Raw genomic sequence first — 19872 nt, forward strand, 5'->3', positions numbered from 1 at the left:
ACCCTGATGCTGGGAAAGATTGAAAGTGGGAGGAGAAGGGGATGACAGAGGATGAGATGGTTGGATGGCATCACCCACTTGATGGACATGAATTTGAGCAAGTTCTGGGAGTTGGTGATGGACAGGGAAGCCTGGAGTGCAGTAGTCCATGGGGTCACAAAGAGTTGGACATGACTGAGTGACTGAAATGAACTGAACTGAAGACAATGAAATAAAGTTAATTTGGCTTAATGTTTGTATAAATTGTAAGCAGCCTTGGCTATTTGCAGTTTCAGCAAAGGCAGGGAAATCTGAATTAATATGTGATGACAAAAATACTCTTTTAATTTTGTGATTTGTTTTCTAAAGAAAATCATCATAAATAAATATATTTAAAACATTTGGGTAAAATCTAATAACATTATTCAAAATACTTATTGCATTTAAAATTTGTTTCAGCTTTAAAAACAGCTCTTCATATTCTATTTATTGTGGGACATCATTTTACATTCAGAAAACTAGCTGCTGTAATATAAACTAGCAACTAACGTTCACAATGACATCATCATGACCTCAAACAGTAATAAAACTTAGAGCTGCTTTATCTTCCACAAAGTTTTTGCTACATTAATAAAACCAAAATAGGGCTATGCTTTGTTTTCCTAGGTCATTTCCCTAACTTATCTGTTACTCAGTCTACCTAGCTATCATAACAGACATTTATTTTATACTAATTCCCTAAATTAGTATAATTTAGGGAATAAATAAATGTCTGTTATGATAGCTAGGTAGATTGAGTAACAGATAAGTTTAGAGCAACAGATAAGTAGATAGATATAAATAAGGCCATCATTAAAATAGAACGGTTTTGCTAACTGAAGTAAAGCATATGAAAGATTTCGTTTATATCTTATTTTGTTGTCATTTCTATTTTTGTCTTTATCTTTTGTTTAATCAATATAGTAAAAGACAGTTTTTTGATTAAACAATATTTAAGATGCAAAACAATTCTTTATGTTTACACTGGCAGTTCACAGCCTAAAAGCATCATCACATCAGGCAAAAACTGAACATAGACCGCTCTGGATTTTGAAGACTTTGTTTTTCTCCCAACAGATTTTTATTTGAAGCTATGGAGCAACATCTACATTTTACTGATAGTTAATAATTGGGAGGGGGAATTATAAGTAAATAAATTCCTCAAAATGGAAGATTTTTATCTTTATTGTTAGCTTAAAGTCTTGCTCAGCACTTTAAAATTTTCTTAGAATGATAACTTTCTATCCATTACTTTATGGGAATTGAATCACCTTGATATTGGGAACCTAGATATTGTATTTCATAAATGTTGCACATTTATTTCCAATAGACCTGTTTCTTGATGATCAGAATTGGAACGTGTGTTTCTAACTGAAAACAATTGGCACATTTTATTTCCACGCCACTTTCACAAGAAGAGGTATTAAAAAATACATTGCTAATACTTTCCATGAGTTCCTGGGCTTATAAATTCATAATAAAATTAATGTTTCATCAGTTTCATTTTAGATGAGACTTGACTTTAAATACATAGTGTGTCTTCTGTAGAAGTTAACTGCATGTCTTCAAAAACCCGACTGGTCTAGAGAAATGACTCTCTGAGACGGTCATGTTTCATTTTTTTTCTTCTTTTTTTGTTTTTAAAAAAAGACAAAACAGCAATAAACATTTTAGCTCTTTAATGAGCAAAGATCATGTCTCTTAGCATTGGACTAATAGTCATTATTATCTTTATTTCACGCAATGACCAGTGACATGGCCAAGATGTACAAAGTTGTTTCCATCAAGTAGTATACAATTTTTTTTTTGTATAATAAGCTTTCATTCTTGAAAAAGAGTAACTGAAAAGAAAGGTTTCTGTTACTGCAGTTAGTTTGTCAGAGAAAGTTCTTTGCATTATCTTACAAACTATCAAAATTGCTAGTCATCTGAAAAAATGTAAAAAAAAATCACATAACTTTAGTCTAATAGAAATATAGTACAGGTAAGAGAGAAAGTATTTATCAGGATGTGCTCTTTAAGTCCATCTCGATTTTTTTTAATATAAATGTACATCTGATTACATATACAAACATTTGGAAAGGTCTGTGATATACTGTTACTGGTAAACAACAAGGGGATGAAGAGTTTTCTGTGGTCTTAGAATATTCATTTAAAATCACACGTACGTGTAAGACTACAATCCTCCAGGTGTTGACGCTCCTTCTAGGTTCTTTATCTACGTTGCACTCTATTGAGACTGTGTGAGTAAATTCCAGTGAATGAACCTCAGTGAGAAAGATAAGTGACATGAGGAGGGACATAACTTCATATTGAATTATTAGTAGTAAACATTTTGTCATGCAACATGAGTAAATCAATGAACTGAGAATTGTAATCAGAGTGGTAATTTGGGGCATCCTCAGATCATAAAGACTTGCAAGTTACTCTTTGGACACACTTCACCTTACCCTAAGGAACAAAATACAGAATAACAAAAACCACAGCAAATTATAGATCCTGTAACACATGTCCGATTAGGGTTATATTTCTAGAAAATATTTAGATGGGAATGAAAAGAACATTAAAAACACAGGAAATTTTTTTTTTCTGGGATTCATATCAGCGAGTATTCACCACTATACCTATAGTTTCTTCAGATACATTTAGTAACTAATTCCTTCTATTATCAAAACTACTGTGAATTATTTTATTGTAATTACTTTTGCCCCCTAAATTCTTCTTTAGGTTCTGCCAATTGATGGAGGAAGCTTCTATTAAAAACTTCAATGGGATGAGAAGAATTTTAATTACGGCTTAATCAGCAGCACAGCCACCAAGCATATAAATTATCATGCACATCGTGCTAAAAATATCCAGTTTCCTTTATCCCCACAACTTTATACTGACAGCACTTATGTGATAATGTTGTACCTGCCAGTCTTTAAACTTCTTTGTTTTACTGGCAAATTTCAGCATGAGCCTCCGCTAAGGCCATTAACAGCATTGGTGCTTTGTGTACTTATCCAAATATGTAAATATGGTCTACACAATAAAACAGCTCCAAATAAAAACTGGTGAAAATTATCTGACATTCCATTGGTGTGTCCCTTGTGCATATTCATGGTTATTTTTAAAATTTTTATATTTTATATTTCAGACATAGTTCTTTCCTGTTTGGTGTTCCACATGCCTAATTCCATTATGTAACATAAATCTTCAAAAAATTAATTCTTGAATGTGAATGAAAAAGTATCATTCAGAACAATTGCTTCAAGCAATTGAAATTCGCTTTTAAAGTTGATTTGTTATATATGTACAATTCTTTTTTTTTTCCAAAACCCCCGAAGTTCTTGATATGTATATTCACATAATATTCCTCCTTATTTAAATAGTAAGAGTCTTGTAGGTTGAAAGCCAAGGAATCTTCAGTAATCTTTTACTGCAATCCATCAAAAAAATAGTTTGTTTCTCTTATCTGGCTATACCCTGGTTGTTGAATGTGAATGGGGGTGGGGGTGGGGATGGGGCAGAGTATTGTTCTGTCCTCCAGTAAATGTATTGAATGTGTGTAAGGGTTGAATCCCTGGTATAGTGTTGGGAATCATTGTGATGGTGTTGGGTGTCATTAAGGGAACATCATCAGGTGACCTCCTCATAGCTAGTGTGTAATCTGGGGGACAGGCGGTCCGAAGAACCACCTCATGTGGATGGATGGACTCACATTCATGATCCAAATCAGTGTGCTTCATTTGGAGGGACATGATCTCCTCTTCTTGTGCGTGGGTCAGATCATTGGTAGTCGTGCGCTGGGGGCTGCATCTCCTGTGAACGTCATGTCTCCTCTTATCCTTTTTGTAGTACAGGGCTGCAAAGGCCAAGATGTTCAGAAATAGTAGGGATGCTCCAACGGCAATAGTGACGCTCAGCTCTGTTGAGTAGTCCCTTTGATCCACTGAAAATGGACTTGGCTGTTGTTTGGGATCATCCTGCTTGGCAGTGGGAAAGGCTGATGTGACAGGTACGGAATTTTTTCTCGTAGGTCTGAAAGTGATGTCAGTTGATGGCACTTTAGTTGTTGTCGAGGTATACTGAGAAATGTCATTGAGATTATGCAGATGAGGTACCAGCTCCAACCAGAGGTTTACCTTATTGGCTCTGTAATGTTCTTTAACTCTTGGTTTTAATCCAATATGGAGATAAAGTTGGTCTTTCTGGGAATATCTGGTCCATGCTACTTCTTCAAAGCGGTTGGGTTTGGTATGGATGAATTTTGTGTCTTGAGGGACTGGTTGATTTGGGTCACTAGAAAAGAGAAATTATGAGAAAGAAATTTACTTTATTCTTTTAAAAATCACAATGGCACTAGTTTAACATTTAATTGAAGAGGTAACTCAGCAAGGCTTTAGACGGTTTTAATATAACTTGGGTTAATTTAGAAATAGCAATTCCATTTCAGGCAGGTTGTTAAATGTTTGATAACACAATTTGAGTAAATCTCACTTTCTTGTTCTCTCTACCCATGGACTGCTACACATCCAAAGATAAAAAAATTCAAGTACAAGTGAGTTTTCTCATAGGCAAGCTAAGCAGAGACAGCAGTGGGAAAAAGTTGGGATTTGGAATTGGCAGGTGAGGACTGGAGTCCTAATGCTGCTATATACTGGACATTTGAATATATCTATGTGAAGCTTTCATAGACTAAGGCCCCTTTTCTGTAAAATGGGATTATCGTATTTGACCTGCTCTCCTCACAAGGTACTTGGGAGGATCAAAAGGCATACAGTACTGAAACTAAACTAAACTGAAAATCTCTATAAAATAAAACTTGTCATTATTGAATAATAGTAATAAATCCTGTGTAATTAAAAAAGAAACAAAATAAATTTAATTATTGAGTAATGCAATAAAGATAAAAGACTTTCTAATAAGCTTTACAAAGTAAGGATAAAGCAGTGATTTCTGAAACACCACAAATATAAATTTTGAATAAAGGAACTTAAATATTGTTGGCATTAACCTATTAAATTAAATCATTTGGACACAAAACATGTATATTTTAAGTGCTCAAGAGGATATTTTTACTAAAGTATAGCAAATTTCATTCCTTAGGTACCTACCCAGTTTTAGCAAAATTTGTCCAGTATGTCATTACAACTGCACTCAGCATCACATCATTTTTGGAGAAATTGCAAGGAAATAATTCTGTAGGTCCAATCATGGGTATTCCTAGTACATAGGGAACCTCATCTCCATGAGCTGCATCAGCCCAAGCTGGAACCTGATCTGTTTGGCAATGATGGTAAAAGGCATAGAAATAGGTGGGTGAACCAAAATTTGAGTGAAGATCTGCTGTAGCTACAGCTGGTGCCACCCACTGATGGTCCGTAAACAAAGCTAATAATGTCTTCCTTCTGGTTTCAGGGTTATGACGGTCAGCCCAGTCAGTATACATGAATTTAATGGTTTCTCTCAAAACATCCTTGCCTTCAGGATATCCATATAAGTTATCAACAAAATTGGAAACAGCAAAGTCAAAGTCACTAGCAGATATACCATCATCACTATCTACTATATTTTCAACAAATTTTAATCCTTCCCCTTGGTTTACTCCTAACATTATATCATAGTTGAGAAACTCTCCTTGCTCCATCAGTATCTGAGGGTCATCCGGTATCACATCACCATCAATCACAGGTCCAAAGGCTATGTGGTATCGTGCTGGTTGAATATCTTGGTCAACAAGTTCTTTGTAAGGCTTCTTCTGCAGGCATTCCACTAACTCTACTGTATCTGAAACATTGCAACCAACTTTTGTGGCCAACATTCTAGCATATTTTGCAGGTTGGAAACTAACAGCCCAGCTGGAAAGGGCTGTTCCACTTTGAGCTATTGCTCGTTGAAAGAGTCCTATGGGGAAAAAAAAAAACAACAACAAAATGTTTCAGATGACCTTTGAATAATGTTGTGGTAAAACAATCAAATCTGATATTTGAGATGTGTATATAAAAACCCAGATATGACTCAAGAAACAGGGAGATAGAGACATTTTTGCTTAAGAGAAGGTACACAAATTCATCCCCAGGGTACAATGAATTGGAAAGATGGATTAGAGTCTTCTGCTTTCAGTAGCAACTACTTTGAGAAGAAAGAGATCTAAATTGTGCACTGTCTCAAAAAGGCAGTAAACAAGGAGAAATGGAGAATGTGTAAATGGTAGTGGTAAAAGCAGTCTCAAGTATTCATTTGCTCAGCATGTAAACACCTATGTTACTGTCACAGCCAACCAGATGGGGCTCTCTCCCCTTTAGCTTTACATCAGACTTTGTCTTGTCTTTTGAGGTTATTTCCTCCAATTTGGCTGCATGTATCTTTCTTCAAAATGGCTCTGTGTTTGTTTTAATCAGAATTTATTTGAAAACAATTGTTGATATGTTTACACAATTACTGGGGCTGGGAATCTGCTAATACCCTGGGGATGGCCTTAAAGGCACACAAAACAGAATACCACTTCAGACATATTCTTTCCAGCTCTTTATATCAGACACAGTATGTTGAAAACTCATCTTCCTGAGGAAGATATAACATTTTCAGTGTATTCGCTAGGTTAAAGAGAAAACCATCAGCAGAAGGATTTAGTGGGGGCAGGGGGTGATTTAACTTTTTCCACTGTTGAATGTGCACTGCTATATTTTATCAAAAAGATGAAAAGTACATGGTCCATTGCTTTTCACTTAATTACATTTAAAAATGATAAATCATGGTACCATATGCAGCTTGATAAGAGCTGCATACCATTCAAATTTATAAATGAACTTTACTTATTAGGGTATTTTCTAATAAAATTCTCATTTTAAAAATATAATTCATCTATTCTATTTTAAAAATTACCTTTATTGTCAACTTCCAAATACAGCTTTGTATTTCAGTTATTCAAACACATGCTCAATCATTCATATGTGTTAATATATAAGAATTCTTTTCCACAAAGGTGCTAAATTAATGACTAAATTAGAAGCAAAGCTTTCACTTTTTTTCTCCAAACACATATATGTATTCAAAATGCCTGTAATAATGTTTCCAGATAATTATAAAATATTCAAAAAGTCAAACAATACTAATAATATTTGTTTTGATTTCTGACATCTTTATGAAAATATTTTCAGTTTGCTACAGCAAAGAGAATACCTATAGTAACGAATAACTTTTTAAAACTGTGTTTGTCAACATTGGCTCAGAGAAATATTTTACTGCTTAAAAACTTTATAGCTAAAATAAGACTTCTATAAGATTCTTTCCCATTTTAGGGACTTAATGACATTAACTAAATACACCCAAAAAATACATATCACATTTAATATAGTCTGAAATATGCCATCTAAATGGTATTGGGAAAATCCACATATTCTATTAGTGAGAGTGCTCGTATGCATGATTGTTACAGGCCTGAGAATTGTTGCAGCTCTAGGAAGTTCCCAAACGTTAAAGTCTGTAACAGAGATAAAATTAGCCTGATGATTCCAAGACCCCTTCTGAGCATCTCCTGGTCAATTTAGGCAGCTTTGTTACTAGAAATAAGCTTAGAACTAGATCACACATAAGTACATTTATCTAGCCAGGCATGGATAGATTTCCTTGAAGAGTGTGTGTGATGGAATGTTATGTTTTCACCTCTTTGCACAGCCATTTGCCACTGTTTACCACATTGATTGATTGATGAATAGCAACACTAGCTGATGGACTAATTGATTCATCTCTTTATAAAATGCTAGTTTTATATTGGCTGAAAATGGCTTTGATACCCATGTTCACTTTACATTTAGAAAAAAAATTTAGAAAAAAAATCAGTGCAAATAGGCTTTGAGACCAAATGACCCTAAGAATCTGAAGAGATTGGCTAACATTATCCTAGATAAGTACTGGTGTTAGTTTAGTCTTCAAGCTAGAACATTCTAATCTGTTCAAGTACGGAAAAAAACAACAAACTTTATTATTTCAAAATAAGTCATTTCACTGAAGACCAAAATCTCTATACTTTGGGAGAGTTCTCATACAGGTGTCATTTTGTTATCTTGAATCAGAACTCTACTGATAAAGTGAGATATTACATAAACTATGTCTACAAATTAAGTCAGTAATAATATATGATCCTCCAAATACATAAACTCATTTAATGACTGTTATTCTGAAATTTGACATTAATGTGTCTTTGATGCCAAAAACAAATATTCTGTGTCTAATGCTCATATACTAAAACTTAGTCTTACAAACTCACAAGCTTCATGATTTAAAACTGACAGTGTATACTTTCTTAATATCCATAAACTGACAATGGAAAAGCAGAAAATATAAGATGGTTGATATGTATTCTCTCTTTTCCTATCTATTCTGTATGTATAATGGAGAGAAAGTATTTACTTTACAGATTTCTCTAACAAAACACCTCTATTCTTGTGGATATTTCAAGTTAATAATGCTATAAGAATGGGTGACTAAACTCATGGTAAAATGGGAGTTCATAAAGACCAGCATGATAAGCCTTGCACAGGCATTTTGGAAAAAAGATGTCAAGGCCAGAAAATGGAGACAAAAACAATATCTCATGGATTTAACCAGCCTCAGTGTTCCAGGCTGCTTTGCCAGGCTTCAGGGGGAAAAATAACATTTTTGAGTTGAAAATAGAAAAAGCACAAAATCAAACATATTTTTCTTTTTAATCAAAAGCTCTACTAGTGACCTTAATGCTTTGACAATTTTGGATCATGCATGCAAAATAATCAAACGTCTGTCCTCTACTCAGACAAGTGAAAATGATGTTTCCAGACGAACTAGCTAACAACCGCTTCCTTATTATCTTCATACTAGTAAAGGGTTTAAAAGTTTACCATCTAGAAAATAGATTATATACAAGCCTTGCATTAAACGATATTTTTTTAAAAACCCATGTCTTTGATTTTGATTACTGAATCAACATAACAGAAATGTGAACATCTTTGATTTTCCCCAGAATCACCCTTTGGAGGAGAGAAAAGTTACTGTAATGTTAATTATTCTGAAGTGTGCTTGTAAGGGCATCCAAACCAAGCTCCACAGGAAACAAAGAAAAGAGTTTGACAAAAATTTAAACATGCATAGAGAAGCTGAAGAAACAAAGTTTGAAACAGTTATTGAGTTCATTCTAACATTTAGTTTAAACAGAAATATATACAGAGCATCACATACTACTGATGGTGGTGGCATGCAGACACCAAAATTGTCAAAATTTGCAACCTGCATAATACCTTTGGTTGAATTGCTCCAACGGTTACCTTCAGAATAATGGGATAAAGTCAGCAGATTGACACATGAACCCCCAGCGCCAGATCCAAAAACAGTGATTCTTAAGGGGTCACCACCAAAGAATCCAATATTCTCACTAGTCCATCTTAAAGCCTGTATGAGATCAAGGAGTCCATAGTTTCCTTTTGCAGCCTGATCCCCTGTGCTCAAGAAACCTGGAAAATAGAAACCAAAAGACATCAAAGAACACCATTTTGAGTTGACATGAGTCAAACAGATATAAAATTTAAATAAAATTGAAACCTGTTTTCATCAAGATGAGTAAAACCCAAGTTCTTTAGGAAAAAATTATTTTCCACCAGAATAAACTAATTTACTTTAGGAAGAATAGCAGAGACTAAAATCTGGAAAATGATATTTATCTTCCCCAAATGTTTCCCAAGCTATCCAGGTAACAGGTAACAGGTAGCAGGTAAAGACAGAATGAAAACATTGTGAAAGACCTCAAGAGAGACATTCTAGGGGCTGACTTACTTGGTGGAGATATTTGAGATAGTATCATGGGGTGTATGAGGGTGTGTTTTTGCATAAAAACTGTCAGTCCTCAAGTTGCTTGTGGTCTTATATGGCTGGAATTTAATGTATGTGTGGCAGACTGGCAGGATATGAGGACACAGAACAGGGGTATTTTTCTAAGACTTGTGCATAAAATTATATGCAACTCTTTGCATGTATAGGTATATGCACATATTTATTGATGATGCGCCATGGTTAAGAATCACTGTAGCTGATATAATTTGAGATTATATTTTAGAATATAATGCCCAAGATGCTAAACTGAGATAATATAAGAAGTTAGAAAACAATATAGAACATTTGAAGATTCTTGAAAAGTTGAGATTCATATTTCTCCAATGTTCAAAGCTCAATTTCATAGTGAATTTAATAATGAAGAGGAATATATGTTGATTAATAGAATGAGGGTGGGGAGAGGTTACAAAGATCTAAACTGACAGAGTAGAAAAGGCAATTTAAAAAAAGGAGATGGATAGTGCAAAACTGATAAAGAGAAACCTCAATTAAAATAGAGTTGGGAAGTCAGAAAGGGGAGCTCTCATGCACTGTGACAATAGCAGAGCCCAAAAGGAAGAAAAGCTTTCCTTGCCTGGCAAGAGCTCAGCCAATGAGAGACTCTCACAACTCGGTCCCTGAAAAGCCACTATACTTCAAACTCTTCAAAGTCCTCCAACAGACTCTTTGTTTACTATATGCTCCCACCTTCCTTTTCCCTTTTTTTAAAAAAGTCCTTCTTTCCTTGCTGTGGGGGGACTGGCATGTGGCTCGCCATAGTTGTAGACCCCAAACTGCAATTCTTCGTTGATCCCAAGCAAACCCATTTCTACTGGGGAAATTGCTGGCTGTCTATTTAAGTCAACATTTTGGTGGCCTGCATGGAGATCCAGACAAGACCCCTGATGATTTCCAGGCTAGTGATGGTAGACAAGTGTGATGCTCACATTGAACCCATTGCTGCTCACTGCTTTTCTTGTCAGCCCTGGGATTTAAGAGTTAGTCTTTCTTCTGGACCTAAGCTTCTGCCCTATTTGCACTTTGAAGTCCTCCAGGCTTCACTGGGGCTCTGTTTTAAGACTATGTCTCTTCTGGCTACCTGGAGAAGGAAATGACAATCCACTCCAGTACTATTGCCTGGAAAATACCATGGACAAAGGAGCCTGGTAGGCTACAGTCCATGGGGTCGCAAAGAGTCGGACACTACTGAACGACTTCACTTCACTTCACTTCTTTTCTGGCTAAGACTTTGTTCTGTATGTGTGCGAGTACTTATTTGGCATCTGCCTGATTTTTGAAATTGGCCTTTTTGAATTGGAACTGTGCTCATCTTCGGCAGGATTCCTTCTGGAACGGGGAGGGGGAGGTGGGGTGGGGGCTGTTCCTCCTGGAATTGGCTAGCCTTTGGTTCATTCCACTGGGATCAGGGGCTGCTTCATTATAACTGTGTGGGTTCAGCCTTTGACTCAATTCCTTTTGGAAGAGGGGCTATTTTATTGGCACTGTGCTATTAAGCCTTTGGCCTGATTCCCTTTGAATTGGGCTGTTACATTAGAGCTGTACTGAGCAGACCTTCAGAACTAGAGTGTTCCTTCTGAACTGGCTGGTATTAGACCTGCAGGCTGTTTGAGCTGTTTGCGTTGCTTGAGATGTTTATGCTATTTGAAAATTATCCTTTTACTCTAGGTAGAAATCTTTGAGAAATGGGATCCCTACTATCTAGAGTTTTGAGCATGCCCATTTACAGGGACTCTGGCCAATTTTATGTTTAAAAACTATAGTCCTTCCTCAGGCGTATTTCTAACCAAATGGACCAACCTAACTAAAGGTGATTTAGAATATCAGTGGCCATTATGGGGAATTTTTAAAATCCCCAAACTCATTTTTCTTAAAACCAAATTGGAAAATGATCCAACATTTCCAGAAACTTAATGCAATACTTATTTTAATTGGTATTCTGAGGTTTCCAAATGTTATCAGGAGCCTAAAATTGCTTCTCTGCAAAATAAGATGTTTAAGATGAGTTGAGGCAAAAGAAAGAAAACAACAAAGAAAGATTCAGTTCAGTTCAGTCGCTCAGTCGTGTCCAACTCTTTGCGACCCCATGAACCACAGCACGCCAGGCCTCCCTGTCCATCACCAACTCCCAGAGTCCACCCAAACCCATGTCCACTGAGTCTGTGATGCCATCCAACCATCTCATCCTCTGTTGTCCCCTTCTCCTCCTGCCCTCAATCTTTCCCAGGATCATGGTCTTTTCAAATGAGTCAGCTCTTTGCATCAGGTGGCCAAAGTATTGGAGTTTCAGCTTCAACATCAGTCCTTCCAATTCTTGTAAAACCTCATGCTCCTTCCCTGCCTTCTTTGTCTCAGGACCTGCCTCTGGTGCCATCTTCCTCTTCCCTCTATATCACCTGGTGGTGGTGGTGGTTTAGTCACACTAAGTTGTGTCCATCTCTTGCAATCCCATGAACTGTAGCCTGACAGGATCCTCTACCGTGGGATTTCCCAGGCAAGAATACTAGAGGGGGTTGCCATTTCCTCCTCCAGGGTATCTTCCTGACCCAGAGATTGAACCTGGGTCTCCTGCATTGCAGCCAAATTCTTTACCGCTGAGCCTCCAGGGAAGATCTTATATCACCTACACCTTCTTTATAAGCTAAATTCCTCCACACTAATTCTCTTGCCAAACTTCCCTTTTCCTTGAAACCACAGTCAAAGATTTTCCCAAAGTAACAAAAAATCCTCACAGAATTACTAAGGAATTTAATATAGTCATTCAGACTTATCTACCTGGTTTGTCTGACCTATATCAGCTAGTTCATAAGTTTGTTGGTGAAGGCCAGACCCACTACTGGATGAAAACCGCTGAGAATATCCTGAAAGGTGTCTAGAATCACAACTGAAAGAGCAGCCTGCTACTTTACTATCTGATCAGGCTCAAGCAATCACCGGTGACTCATCAGGCAATTCCTAGGGATTTACCTAAGTTTGTTGATTGGACAAAATTCAGGCTTGCACACAAAAATCTGATGAAACTGGTCATAACTATTAAAATCAACTTCAGATTATTTTTAGAGAAAATTCTTTTCTTCTTTCAGATGTTGATTCTATCCTGGTAACTTTAAACTCTGTATTCATGAATGGGCTAACCTGGGACCTTTTCTTCCAGTAAAAAGAATCAGGATGGAATGGGAAACCACATCCACTCCTGGTTTAGTTAATCTGACAAGCCAGCTCTCTCTCACTCTAAATGAGTTACCTAAAAGGAAAAACATCAACCTTCTTAATCTTGAGCTCCAGCAAATGAAGATTCCCTAAACAAAACCTTAGTCTTTCCTGATGGCTCAGAGTAAAGAATCAGCCTGCAATGCGGAAGACATGGATTTGATCCCTGGGTCAGGAAGATCCTCTGGAGAAGGAAATGGCAAACCACTCCAATATTCTTGCCTGTGAAGGCCCATGGACAGTGGAGCCTGGAGGGCTACTACAGTCCATGGGGTCGAAAAAGAGTTGGATACGACTTACAACAACAAACAAAACCCAAACTACCCTGGTTTCTTCTATTATTGAAAGGAGCCAGGAAATTGAAAAAGAGATTGTTACAAATTTAAGTGCTATAGGCACCTTCAGTTTTCCAACCTGCCTTTCTATGTTCCTTTCACTTCTTTTTTTTTTTCCTTTCACTTCTTAATGACGGGGCTCCAAAGGACCACAGGGGCTCTTCCCAACCCTCCCTCTTGATCGGCTTGGAGAAATATTACTCCAGATTGGGGATGAATCTCTTCCAGTCCTAAATAACACTAAAGTCACACTCTCCATGTTCAAACACACTCCTGTAAAGCAGCTCTGCTTTGGAATACTAAAAAGTTCAACTAGTGGAGTTGAACCTCAAGAGGTTCCTGTCTCTGAATCTATTGTCTTTGTTTAGGCCCTTTGAAAGATACACATCCTATGAGGCCAAGACTTCTTAGAGAAGTATCATGCCAGAATTGCTTTCTCCCAAAAGGGGAAGACAATTCTAGAACTTTACAGCAATCATCAAAGTAACCTACCGGTGGAATTAAATTACCCTTTGACATGTTTTATTCACTCTGTCTCTGATGACACTAGGGCTGATCCTGGAAACACTGATCTTTGGCCCTATTACATCTGTTACCACCTTCCTTATGGGTAAATCATCAACTGATGTTGGTAATTCCACATCACATCTCTTATGAGATTCAGATGGGAACTTCCCTGCTGGTTAAGAATCTGCCCGCCAATGCAGGGGATATGGGTTGGATCCATTCCTGGACCGGAAAGATCCAACATGCCGTGAAGCAACTAAGCACATGTGCTCTAACTACTGAGCCAGGTGTTCTAGAGCCCAGGCTCTGCAGCAAGAGAAGCTCCAGCAATCCACAACTAGAGAAAGCCAGCGTGCAGCAACTAAGACCCAGCGCAGCCAAAAAAAAAAAAATTAAGTTCAAATAGATTCCTCAAAATCTTTTCCCAGAATTAATCAATACCCTACAGTAAAGAAGGCATGAAGCCCGTAATAGAAGGTTACAAGGCTCAAGGGCTCATTGTCCCTTGTACTAGTCCCTGTAACACTACCATTTTACTGATGAGAAAACCTAAAAGCCAAAGGTGAAAGTCTGTCCAGGACCTCTGAGCAATAAACAAATTGTTATCCCTTAACACCCTGTTATTCTTAACCTTTATGCTCTACTGATATCCATTCCTGCTGGAAGGGAATCCTTTACAGTAATTGATTATGTGGCACATTCTTTAGTATTCCAGTTGTTGAAGGTAGCCAATAACTTTTTGCTTTCACTTAGGAAGAAAAACAATTCACCTAGCCAGTAAAATAATGTCTGATGGTTTTGCTGAGAGTTTTTATTATTGTCAATCCTGAAGGATGACCTGGATGACACAAAGTTCCTCAGAGGTTCTACTTTGGTGCAATATGTGGAGATTTGCTTCCTTGCTTTCTTCAAGCCTTTTTACAAGAAGGCATCCACCACTTGCTAAGACTTTCAGCCTTAAAGGGACATGAGGTCTCCAAGGGAAAATTGCAGTTTGTTCAAACCTGGGCTCGATAATAAGGGCATCTGATGTTATTAATAGAACAAGGGCTTTACCTAGATCCAAATATATTTCATGGTGTCTTAAATTTCCTTAAACCCAAAACTAAGCACCGACTCTGAGGTTTTAAGTTCAGTCGCTCAGTCGTGTCCCATTCTTTGCGACCCCATGGACTGCAGCATGCCAGGCCTCCCTGTCCATCACCAACTCCTGGAGTTAAGCTAGTCAGTTACTGCCAAAACTGGATTCCAAAATTTCTCTCTTATGGCGAAATGTCTATATGTTTTACTCAACAGTAACAACCTTGACCCAATTTTATGGGAAGAACTGGATGATGACATAGCCTTTGAAGCCTTAAAGAACAGTTTGATGAACTTACCTGACCCTTGGATATCCTAATGACCAGATTCTCTTTTTCTTTTTTTTTTTATATATATAAAAAGGAAATGAATGCCTTGTATGTACTCGCTCATAAACATGGGAACCACCACTGACCCATGCATGCAATAGCCAGCAAATGGACCCCCTGGCACAGGGATATCCCCCTTGGCTTAGAGCCATTATGACTCCTGCCCTTCTGATTAAGGCCACTGAGAAAATTGCTATCCCCTTTAACTATTTTTGTATACCACAGAGTAGAAGCCCTCCTAAACTCTCATCACACTCAACATTTCTTTGTCAGCCACTTAATGTCTTATGAAGTTCTGTTGTTAACTGCTCCTCACATAAGTCTTCTATGTTGTAACAACCTTAACCCTGCTACTCTTCTCCCCTGTGTCTCTGATGAGGTCCCTCACAACTGCTTAATGCTGATGTACCACCTCCTGACTCTCCCGATGATCTACAGAAAATTCTTTTGGGTAACATTTACTTCTCACGGTTCACTGATGGTTCATATTTAAAAGGTAACAATGGGAAATACTGTGCTGGGTTTGCTACTTCAACTCCTTCTGTTAGTGTTGAGACAGCACCTTTACTTACGGCTACTTCAGCCCAACATGCTGAATTATACTCTCTTACAGTGGCTTGTACTTTAGCCAAGGGCAAAACTGCTAATATTTATACTAATAGGAGACATGGTTTCAGAGTACCTCACAATTTTGGAATATTGTGAAAGCTGTGTGGTTTCCTTACTTTCAGCATAAATAAAAGTGAACCCTATGTTCAGGAACTATTGAATACAATATTTTTATTTGCTGTTTTAGTATTAAGATCCTGGGGCATTATAAATTTGAGTCTCTTGAAGCTAAGGGAAATCACCTTGCTGACCTTTCCACAAAGAAATGCTACCTCTAAAGGAACCAATAAACAAATTTAATAACACGTATACATAAGAAAGACTCAGGAAAACTTTGCCAAAATGATTGAAGCCTTCACCTTAAATGCCATTTCAGCTAAAGACAAAAGAGGATGCTGGTTTGGGAATTCAAAGGGAATGAAGGAGATTCACGTGAAGATGGGCCAGGCAGAATGGAGATGCAGATGTAGAAAATGGACTTGTGGACACAGTTGGGGAGAGAGAGTGGGATGAAGGGAGAAAGTAGCCTCAGCGTATTTACACCATCAGGCATGAGACGGATAGCTGGTGAGAAGTTGCTGTAGAGCACATGGAGCCCAGTGTGGCACTCTCTGATGACCTAGAGGGATGGGATGGGGGGTGGCTTGGGAGGCTTGGGAGGGAGGGAAGGAGGAAGAGGATGTATGTAAAATTATGGCTGATTTGTATTGTTGTGTGGCAGAAAACAACACAACATTGTAAAAACTAAAAAACAAAAAATTAAAAAATTAAATTTTTAAAAGATAGACCAGGCAGAGACATGGGACACAGAGCTGAGTTTAATTTATATGAATTGCTAAACTCTCCCTACCACATTGAGCCCATATTCTTCATAGCTATCCCTGGGGACACTTCACTTCCTGTTAAGGGTCCTTTTATCTAACTTTTTAGGCAGCCCAAGGGGGAGGTAAAAGAAAGACTTATTGAGTCTTCTGTTTCTTAAAAATAAACAGCCTAAAATAATCCTCATTCCAAAGACACATTTTGGGGTGGCAAATTTTACTTCCCTGAAATATAAATGAAAAAGTATTTTATAAAATGTTCTGTTTTATAGATTATTAATTTATTACATAGAAAATATTTAGAGATATATAAAGGAGCCTGGTAGGCTGCAGTCCATGGGGTCGCTGAGGGTCGGACATGACTGAGCAATTTCACTTTCACTTTTCACTTTCATGCATTGGAGATGGAAATGGCACCCCACTCCAGTACTCCTGCCTGGAGAATCCCAGGGACGGGGAGCCTGGTCGACTGCCGTCTATGGGGTCACATAGAGTCGGACATGACTGAAGTGACTTAGCAGCAGCAGCAGAGATTGATTAAGTATATTAAGGGATGTATTTTCCAATCTCTGCAAGTTTATGGAACTAATTAATTTTAAAAAGTAGATTTACTCTTATTGAAGACCCATTATAGAAACAACATAATAGTTCCATGTTTGTGATAAAAATTATTTTATTCAATTTAAAATATACTTTTAATTTACTTTTTTAAAAAACAGGAAGTCAATTACATTTGTGAAAACCAGACTGTGATAATAATCTCTATTGACTGAATAACTCAATCCATTCTCAGAATGGATATATGAATCAGAAATTCTTTAGGGTCATTGTGGGAAACAATAGATGAAGTCAAATCTTCCTGGATAATTTTGAAAAACACTAAGAAATACATGATTAGTCTTTTTTTTCCTATGAGACTCAACATGCTAAGAAACAAAAGGACAATCCCTAGTCTATCAGGTGAGTGAGTGTATGTGTGTACAATCCTGGAAATATTAAATCATTCTTGAGATGGAAGTTTTTAAAAATAGGTTCCAAAGACACATATCTTTCTAGTTAACTCATCTTTTATTGAATCTACATAATAATTTAAGGAACATTTCATGATATCTTCTTACATAAAAGAATATTGCCAATATGTAATATTCATATATATGAAAGCATATTAAAATATAAAACAAAGTGACAAGGAATTCTTTTACTTTACTTGCTATTAAGTGAATTTTGGTATAATACAGAACCATTAGTTTAAATTCCTGACAAGGAATTCTTTTACTTTACTTGCTATTAAGTGAATTTTGGTATAATACAGAACCATTAGTTTAAATTCCTGGAGGAATTTGTTACAAATGTTTAGATCTATAAAAATAGGTTGATGGCATGAACCCTGAAAACAACATTATGGAAGGATTACTGTGCATTAGATAGACGGGACTCTTGAAGGATAAAGGAGATATGAGAGTGTCTGTGTTTGTGTGTGTGAGACAAAGAGAAGTTGATTGAGAGAATAAGAATACATTCTAGGTAGTTTATTGCTTATAATTCTACATCAAAATATAGGTATAGATCAAATATTTTCAGATCAAAATTTGATATCTAAATATAACTTATGACACTTGGTGCAAAACCCAGGATTTGTATTTAATTCCTCTTGAAATAATATTGAATGAGTCCAGTTACAGTCAAATAAATCTCTACATTCACACAAAAACTGACTTACTGATAATGATCATTCAATACATAACATGTAAAAAAAAAAGTAGTAATAAATTATCTCTACAATAACTAAATATGTCTCCTCTATAATTCCAGTTTTAGTTGCATCATTTAAATCACTCTGGAAGATTGGTCAAATAGTTCTGTTTGTATAATACTGTAAAGCATGTCAATTATCTCCTTATAAATAGAACCACCTCTATATACAATTAAAAGAATCTTATAGCATCTTAAAAAAAAACGAAAATCAATTCTCCCAAATTGCACTAAGTCATAGCATAAAAAATGGAACAAATCACTGGGTAAAAGACTGTGTCCTAGGCACCTTAAACATAAAGATATTTAAAACTGTGTGACTAATACCTCAAACTCTCTGGCTAAAAATCCAATCAGAAATCCCAGATACTAACTCTCCTGATCTTCTTAGTTGCTAAGTCCGGTCAATTCTTCCCTTACACTCTGTCTCTGTATTCTACTTTGTATTCTACTCATGTCACTGACTTATTCTAGATAGTCTTTTCTTTTTAGATTCATACAATCTTTCTGACTAGTTGCTCAGCCTTGGAGCAAACAAGTTTTCCTTATACTCTGTCACCAAACTCACTTTGAAAAATACTCTGTTTTGAGGGGAGACAGTAATAGCAAAATAAAACCCTTATGTTAAGATATAATTGGTTAGTTTCTCTTTATTTTTTGAGTCAAGATTGTTTAAAATATGATGACTTAAAAATTCTTCAAATTGGATAATTTGGGGTCTGAGTAGGGAAAAAGAACACACATGGTATATTTAATTATATATCATCTTTAGCTAGCTTCCTTTTTTTTGTGTTCTCTTGAGAGCTACTGTCCAAATTCTTCTTGGAAAATAACAAAGGATAAAGTCAAAATAGTTTCTTTTTTGTATATATCCTCCAGAAACAAATTGCTCTGAAATGATGCTCATATCTTAATATCATATTACTAAGTGGTATTTCTAAACTTTTATATTTCGATACATTGTCTTATTTATTTCTTGTGAGATAATTTGCTTTTTAATGTCCCATGTTTGGGAAAAGGAAACTGTGTTACTGACCAAGGCTCTTGTTCCTGGAAGCTGAACATGAAGGAATACAATGGGAAAGCAGGTGAATGCTAAAAGATGTATGGAAAGAAAACAGCTGTTGATATTTTATTTTTTGTCCCCAAATTCCCAATATTTTCAACATGCCCAATGTCAATAGATGAGACTGATCCTTCTATATTATAATCTAATTTTAATATTTTGTCACTCCTTTGGCCAAACAGGACTAAAATAGTTATTTTAATCAATTCCTTCTGAATATAGATAGTAATGGAGAGGAAAAGACCACAATTTGCTTAGCCCTGAATTATGTATACTATTCCCATTATTAAGAATGGCTC

At 36.5% G+C, this 19872-nt stretch overlaps 1 protein-coding gene across 2 annotated transcripts in view; it reads right to left on the minus strand.

Annotated features, from left to right (window-relative positions):
- Positions 1–1708: 1708 nt before the first annotated feature.
- The window catches only part of NLGN1 (neuroligin 1), a 779124-nt gene continuing 760960 nt past the window's right edge, over positions 1709–19872 (minus strand). For both annotated transcript variants that reach the window (XM_005889928.3, XM_070373059.1), the window contains 3 exons: positions 9279–9491; positions 5118–5907; positions 1709–4302 (listed from right to left, as the gene is read on the minus strand). In XM_005889928.3, the coding sequence (XP_005889990.2) occupies positions 3480–4302; positions 5118–5907; positions 9279–9491 (1826 nt within the window). In that variant the 3' untranslated portion in view covers positions 1709–3479. The remainder of the gene's footprint in view (positions 4303–5117; positions 5908–9278; positions 9492–19872) is intronic.

The sequence above is a fragment of the Bos mutus genome, chromosome 1, assembly GCF_027580195.1.
Source record: "Bos mutus isolate GX-2022 chromosome 1, NWIPB_WYAK_1.1, whole genome shotgun sequence".
NCBI classification, from domain to species: domain Eukaryota; kingdom Metazoa; phylum Chordata; class Mammalia; order Artiodactyla; family Bovidae; genus Bos; species Bos mutus.